General features: G+C 65.1%; 1 protein-coding gene across 7 annotated transcripts in view; it reads left to right on the forward strand.

Annotated features, from left to right (window-relative positions):
- Positions 1-5,150, forward strand: part of ADGRB2 (adhesion G protein-coupled receptor B2) — a 35,319-nt gene extending 30,169 nt beyond the window's left edge. For 6 of the 7 annotated variants that reach the window (XM_030964375.1, XM_030964374.1, XM_030964376.1 and 3 more), the window contains 12 exons: positions 528-597; positions 733-799; positions 900-985; positions 1,521-1,619; positions 2,275-2,446; positions 2,519-2,614; positions 2,746-2,785; positions 2,914-3,575; positions 3,834-3,869; positions 4,158-4,262; positions 4,402-4,455; positions 4,546-5,150. In XM_030964375.1, coding sequence (XP_030820235.1) covers positions 528-597; positions 733-799; positions 900-985; positions 1,521-1,619; positions 2,275-2,446; positions 2,519-2,614; positions 2,746-2,785; positions 2,914-3,575; positions 3,834-3,869; positions 4,158-4,262; positions 4,402-4,455; positions 4,546-4,740 — 1,682 coding nt within the window. In that variant the 3' untranslated portion in view covers positions 4,741-5,150. The remainder of the gene's footprint in view (positions 1-527; positions 598-732; positions 800-899; positions 986-1,520; positions 1,620-2,274; positions 2,447-2,518; positions 2,615-2,745; positions 2,786-2,913; positions 3,576-3,833; positions 3,870-4,157; positions 4,263-4,401; positions 4,456-4,545) is intronic. The other variant, XM_030964377.1, reaches the window with a different exon arrangement.
- Positions 5,151-7,120: the final 1,970 nt, after the last annotated feature.

The following is a 7,120-nucleotide window of genomic DNA, read 5'->3' on the forward strand; positions in this document are numbered from 1 at the left end:
GTGAGGGAAGAGACGAGGCTCTGACTTGGTGTTTCAGAAGGCTTGATTTGTTATTTTATGATCTATATTATATTAAAACTAGACTAAAAGAATAGAAGAAAGGATTTCATCAGAAGGCTGGCTAAGAATATAAAAAGAAAGAATGATAACAAAGGTTTGTGTCTCAGAGAGTCCGAGCCAGCTGGGCTGTGATTGGCCATTAATTAGAAACAACCACATGAGACCGATCGCAGATCCCCCTGTTGCATTCCACAGCAGCAGATAATCAATGTTTACATTTTGTTCCTGAGGCCTCTCAGCTTCTGCAGGAGGAAAAATCCTAAGGAAAGGATTTTTCCTAAAACATGTCTGCGACACATCAGAGGGGAAACTGAGGCACAGCAGAGGAAAGCAGACCCAGGTGTCTCGGTGGTGGCCGTGGGGAGCTGTCAGAGGAGCTCCATCGCTGTCCCCACCCCTGGAGCTGGCACGGGAGGGGGACAGTGCCACCTTCCTCCAGCTCCTCCAGCGCCGTGTCCCCTCTCCAGGGTTGCCAGCGCTCGTGGTCGCCGTCTCCGTTGGCTTCACACGGACCAAAGGCTACGGGACAGCGAGCTAGTACGTGGGGACAGGGGACACGGGGCGGTGGGCACAGGGGACACGGGGCGGGGTACGGTGGCTGCTGCCAGCTGGCTGGGAGCAGGGGACAACCACAGGGCTGTCCCCTGACCTGCCACCCTGTGTCCCCTGCAGCTGCTGGCTCTCGCTGGAGGGCGGTTTGCTCTACGCCTTCGTGGGACCCGCTGCTGTCATCGTGCTGGTGAGCCCTGCACCCCCCAAACCCCGCGCTGGGGGGGCTGGTGGCAGCTGCTGCCGCGGGCAGGGGGCTCGGTGCCAGCGCTGAGCCCACCCTCCCGCAGGTGAACATGCTGGTGGGCATCATCGTCTTCAACAAGCTCATGTCCCGCGACGGCATTTCAGATAAGTCCAAAAAGCAGCGAGCTGGGTAAGTGCCCTGCGCCCCGTGGGGGGGTCCCCGGGGCTGCCCCCCGACCCCCACACCCTGCCGGGGGCTGGGCACGGGGTGCCCAAGCAGCGGGCTCGGGGTGGGGCAGATTTCACTGCATCAGTGGGCGGCGGGGGCCAAGCCGGGGGTGAGCACAGCCCCTCGTTGGGGGCCGCTGGAGGGGCAGAATTTGGGGGGCAGCCCCCCCGGGAAAGGGGGGTCCGCAGGCCGCAGCCCCCCTCCGTGCCCGCCCCCTCCCCTGCCGCTTGGCCACCCCCCCTCGCCATTAACAGCCGCCGCCCTCGACTAACCCGACGCTCTCTTTCTCTCTCTCTCTCTCTCTCTCTTTCTTCTCCTCCTCCCATTTGCTTCTTGCCTGTGTCCGTCCACCCATCCATCCATCCCTCCATCCATCTGTCCATCCTCCCCGCCCTCCTGCCTTGCTCCCTGCCCTCTCCCCGTGCCTGCATCCCCCTGCCCACCCCGCGTGGCCCGGTCCTGGCCGCGGGGCGCCGGGGGGGCGCTGGGCTCGTAGCTCCAAGCCCCCCCCGTGCGGCAGCCTGCTGCTGAAATGCACCAAGTGCGGCGTGGTGTCCAGCGCGGCCATGACCTCCGCCACCGCCAGCAGTGCCATGTTAGTGCCCGTCCCGCGCCCCCCGCCCTGAGCACAGCCCGGGGAGGGGGCTCTGGGCATCTTATGGGGTGGGCTGGGGGTCCCCGAGGGGAAGGAAGGAAGGAAGGGTGACGCTGTGTGCTCGGGGCGGGGTGTCCCATCACGTCTGCATGGCATGGCTTCCCATGGCAGGTCACCTCATCGCTGGGGTTGGGGGGCTCGTCTGGCCTCGGGAGGGGGACCCTCGGGATCCTCCTCCTGGAGTGTGGCTGCCGAGGTCCCCGCTCATGGGGGTTTGGTCGCAACAGAGGCAGCCCCAAAATTCGCTGCTAAAATAAAAAGAGAAAAATCCAAAAAATCCCCTCTCTGCTGTTCCGGTGGCCGTGGGAGGGTGGCGGTGTCCCCGCGTCCCCCCAGCACCTTGTGGCTGTGTGGGGACAGGGACACACCTGGGGGGCTGGAGCCCACAGGTCCCCTCAGGCCTCAGTTCCCAGCCAGCGCTGGCTTGGGGACGCCGAGGAGGAGGGGACAGCTGTGTCACACAGCCCCGGCCGTGCTTGTGGGGCGCGGGGCAGAGCTCGGGGGGCTGCTGTGGGGAGGCGGGCGATGCTCGGGGGGCTGTCCCGGGGCAGCCCCACCCCGCGGGCTCACCCCGGCCCCTCTCTCCCTGCGCCAGGGCATCGCTGTGGAGCTCCTGCGTGGTCCTGCCTCTGCTGGCGCTGACCTGGATGTCGGCCGTGCTCGCCATGACCGACCGGCGCTCCATCCTCTTCCAGGTCCTCTTCGCCGTCTTCAACTCCGTCCAGGGCTTCGTCATCATCACCGTGCACGGCTTCCTGCGCCGAGAGGTGGGGGCGGCGCCGGAGGGGCGCCGGGGGACAGCCCTGGCCGCGGGGCCGTGACCGGCTCTGTCCCCGCAGGTCCAGGACGTGGTCAAGTGTCAGATGGGGGGGTGCAGGAGCGAGGAGAATGAGAACTCGCCCGACTCCTGCAAGAACGGGCAGGTGCAGATCCTGGTGAGTGGGTCCCCCCCTGGAGACCCCCGCCGCTGCCCGTGCCCGGCCATGGTGCTTCATTTCCCCGTGTCTCTCCCTTCTCTTTCTCTCCTCTCTGTCTCGCTCTCTCCCTTCTTTCTGGATTTTTATAGACAGATTTTGAAAAGGACGTTGACCTGGCATGTCAGACAGGTGAGCTCTGTTGCCACCGCGCCACACCTGGGGGGGACAGGCAGCACGAGCCAGGGGGGGTCTCTCCTGTGTCCCCCACCCTCGGTGGGACCCTCAGGGCCGGCTCTGACCCCGCTCCCTGCCCACAGTGCTGTTCAAAGAGGTGAACACCTGCAACCCCGCCACCATCACGGGCACCTTGTCCCGCATCTCCCTGGACGGAGACGAAGACCCCAAGCTCAACACCAGCTCGGAGGGCGGCCTGGGCTTCTCCAGCCTGCCCGGGAACATCCCGCCCGCCAGCATCCTGGTGCAGGTGCCCAAGATGACACCGAATGTGGTGGCGGGTCTGACCGAGCTGGGCGAGCCGCCGGCACAGCAGCTCAGCCTGGAGGCGCCGGGTCCCGTTTACCTGTGCACCGAGAGCAGCCTGAGGCCCCTGGAATACGGCTGGATCCGGGCTCCCGAGCCCCCCCGAGAGAGCGATTACATGATGCTGCCCCGGCGCACCGGCAGCCTCAAGCCCTTCAAGCCCCGGGAGGAGGGAACGCTCGGTCCTGGCGCGGAGGAGGCGGTGCCCGGCGGGACGGGGCGCCCGGCGGCCGAAGGGGAAGCCTACCCCGGCTTTGTGGCCGTGGATCACGTCAATGTGAACCTCAACCAGCCCTACGCCACGGTGAAGGCGCCCTACGGCCTCCAGTTCAAGCAGCACCCCACAGTGAGGCAGATCCTGGCCTCGGAGCTGTCGGAGCGCAGCCGCACCATGCCCCGCACCGTGCCCGGCTCTGCCATGAAAGTGGGGTCCCTGGAGGTGAGCGGGGGGCTGGTGCCTGTGTGGGGAGGGATCTGTGTGCCCAGGACACGAGTGCACTTGTAGGGTTGCATGAATTCCCCCCGTGTTCCCCCCTGGCCATCCCAGCCTGGACGGGATGAGCTCCTTGTCCCCAGCTGGGCATGGATTAGGGCTGGCATGAGCCCCTAAACCCTGTTCCCCCTCATCCTGGCCCCGCAAAGAACTTTCCCTTTTCTTCTCCATCTCCTCCCCTGCTCCTGCCCGTCCCCCTGCCAGAGGAAGAGGTTGCGGTACTCTGACCTGGACTTCGAGGTAAGCCCTGCCATGGAGGTGGCACCGGTGCCATCGTGGGGGACTGATCCAGGTTGTCCCCACTCCCTTTGCCCTGCTGGCAGCTCCTGAGCTCTGAGGGGTTTAGACCAGGCAGTACCAAGCGTTGGCTCTGGGTTAAAACACCGATGATGAGCGTGGAGTGGGCTCTGTGGGTCTGGGATGCCCCAGGAAGGCAGGGATGGGGACAGGGCTGGGGACAGGGCTGGGGACAGTGCCGAGGGACAGCGGGCAGAGCCGATGGCCACAGGCCCTGCTCTGCCCCCGCAGAAGGTGATGCACACACGGAAACGCCACTCCGAGCTCTACCACGAGCTCAACCAGAAATTCCACACGCTGGACCGGTACCGGGCTCCGTCCACCGGCTCCTCCAAGGTGAGGTCCTGGAGGCCCCGTCCTGCCCTGGTGTGCACCCTGCCAGCCTTTTCCTCCTCCTGCATGGACTGTGGCACCCCGGGGAGACTCAGGGCACCCAGGGGCGCCGCCGGGGCTGAGCGCTGGGGTTTTTCCGCAGCGAGAAAAGCGGTGGAGCGTCTCCTCGGGCGGCGGGGACAAGAGCACGGCCAACGTAAGTGCTGACTCCCCCTGGGGGTGTTGTGGAGAGGGCAGGAGGTGGCTGTGGGACAGAGCCTGCCCACCGCTGCCGCTCACCCTGCAGGATGTGACCAGCCCCGAGGAGCAGCGGCCGAAGGCTCCGGCCGCACCGCCCAAGCCATGGAGCACGTTCAAGGCGATGACGCTGGGCTCGCTGCCCAGCGCCCAGCGGGACCGGCTGGAGCTGTGCAGGGCAGACTGGGACAGCCCCTGCGCCGGCCTGGACGCTGCCGACGGCGATTTCCAGACGGAGGTGTGAGCCCCGGAGGTGTGAGCCCCGCGCCCGCCGCCGCCGCCGCCGCCCCGTGCACGGCGGCCCCGCTGGGTTTGCTCCGAGCTCCGGGGCAGCCGGGGGGTCCCTGTCCCCCGGGAGAGCCGCCTCCCGCTCGTCCTCGCGCGGTTCCTCCTCCTGCCACCCCCAGGACGCGGGTGTGGAGGGGACCCGCGCCGTCTCCACCCCCTCTCCCCAAAATGCTCACCCACGCTCACGCCTGCACCCCAACCCCCGGGGCAGGACCGGCCCGTGGAGGCCCTCAGACCTTTGTTCTTTTCTACCGGGATGTTTCTTCACGCCGTGCACCGTGTGCACGCGCGCGGCCGCCCCCCGGGACCCCCCCCAAAAAACCCCGGGAGCCCCGCGGCCGCCCCCTCCCAGCCCTCCCCACCGTTCCCCACCCCACGGGGCAGGTGCTGTCGTTGTTGGAAATAAAAGTTCACTCTCTGTGGTGCCGTGGGGCCGCGGCCGCCGCCTCGTGCTTGGCCTGGGGGTGGCTGTCACCAGTGTCACTCAGTGTCACATCCTGCACCCCCCTGCCCAAAAATCCCCCCGAGCAGGGCTGATCCTGCACCCACACGCTGCCAATGAGCATCTGATCGCGGGAGCCAGGAAAGGTAATTATAGAGTAATTAATCTGTGAGTAAATTAGGAATCTTGGAGGTCATCACCACGTGGGCTGCCCGACACTGCCGGAGCATCCCGGCATCCAGAAATGGGGGATGTGGTCTCCAGAGATGGAGGTGGGGCAGCAGGAGCAGCAGCTGTGGGTAGGAACGCCCAGAGCAGGAGCTGGGTCAGGACAGCGGTGCTGGAGGAGAGGGCATCTCTGCTGGTGGCTCTGGGCACATCTGGGATGAGAGATTTGGATCCATGGTGGGATCGCGGCACCAAAACCCTCCTGCTGTGAGTGCCGTGGCTGTGCCGTGGTGGGAGCAGATCCTTTTCCCTCTGGGAAAAGCCTCCTGAGCTTCCTGAGGGCTTCCCTTGGACAGGACAGGCTTGGGAAGAGCAAAGGACACGGCCCAGCTTGGGCTGGTGGCCCCTGCCCAGTTCGGACAGGACAGGCGATGCTGCTCCCAGCCCCAGCACTGGGACACCGGGACAGGATGCGATCCTCGGAGTGGGGGAGCCTCTCCCCAGCCCCCCCAGGGAATGGAAGTCCCAATTTCATAGCCCAGTTCATCCCAGCAGCGCCCAGTTCAGGTTTGGGGCACTGGAAGAAGCCATTTGTGCTCCAGCGTGGTGATGGGAGTGACGAGGAGGGGGTGGAAGGAGCCAAATTATTCCATTGCCACCTCCTAAGGGGGATCCAGCTCAGCAGGATGAGCACAAGGGTTTTGGCTGCCGATGCCAGGGGTCAGGACCGTGGGTGACAGATCCTGGCACAACCAGGGGCTGCCATGGGGCTCCCAGCCCCATGGAGGGTGTGGGTCAGGAGCACCATCCCCTCCTTGAGGTGTCCCCCCGCTGGTCCCTAATTCTGCTGGAAAATTCTGCTGGAATTCTGCAGCCACATCCTCCAGCTCTGGTTTCTCGGAGCTGCCACGCACTGGGATCCCCCCCGCCCTCCCTGCTCTGGGGGATCCGGGGCCTGCTCCAGCTCCCCTCCTCTCTTTTCCCAGCCAAACACAGCGGCGAGAGGCAGCGTCAGGCTTTCCTGGGGCATCTGTTGGCAATTAGCAGCTTTTATTACTCATGGAGACGCCAGATGGGGCGAGGGAACGGAGCCCGGGCCAGAGGCACAGGCTCGTGGAGTGTCCCAGCATAAGGGGACAAGGGACAGCCCCCAGTCCTGCCAGACGGGGGGTACGGGGTGGTTCAGAGCAGATCCCAGAGCTCTGGAGCCGTTTTCCATCTGCAGCTCCCATCGGAGCCAGGCTGAGTCCCCCCAGTGCCAAAAATGTGAATTTTGGGGGGGCGGAAATGATGGAGGAGCGGCTCCGAGGCTGCGCGGGGAACGGGAGCTCCCATCGGAGCTTCTCTCTCCGCTCCCCGCGAAAGAAACTTCACCAAAAAGAGGCAAAAAGTGCTGTTCTAGCACGGCGGCTACAAACGGCCCAGGGAAGCTGGAAAGAATTCCTGCAGGCGCTTTCCTTCCTGGCTGGAATTAGGCGGGGAGGGGAAGGGGGGAATTTTGCCTGGATTGGAGCAGAAATTAATGCTGAGCCGCTGAAATCCTCACCGCAGGAATTCCCTCCTGTGCCTTGTCCAGCGGCCTCTGAGCCAGCGTGGTCCAGCCGGCGTCATCCCAACCCTGATTCCCTGGATTTGGGGAGCCTTTTGGGGGGAGGGATGAGACGTGGGGAGCCCCAGGGTAACACAAGCGCCGCGTTGCTCGGAGGCAAAATTGTCTCCAGCCCCA

This window comes from Camarhynchus parvulus, chromosome 23 (assembly GCF_901933205.1).
Source record: "Camarhynchus parvulus chromosome 23, STF_HiC, whole genome shotgun sequence".
In the NCBI taxonomy this organism is placed as follows: domain Eukaryota; kingdom Metazoa; phylum Chordata; class Aves; order Passeriformes; family Thraupidae; genus Camarhynchus; species Camarhynchus parvulus.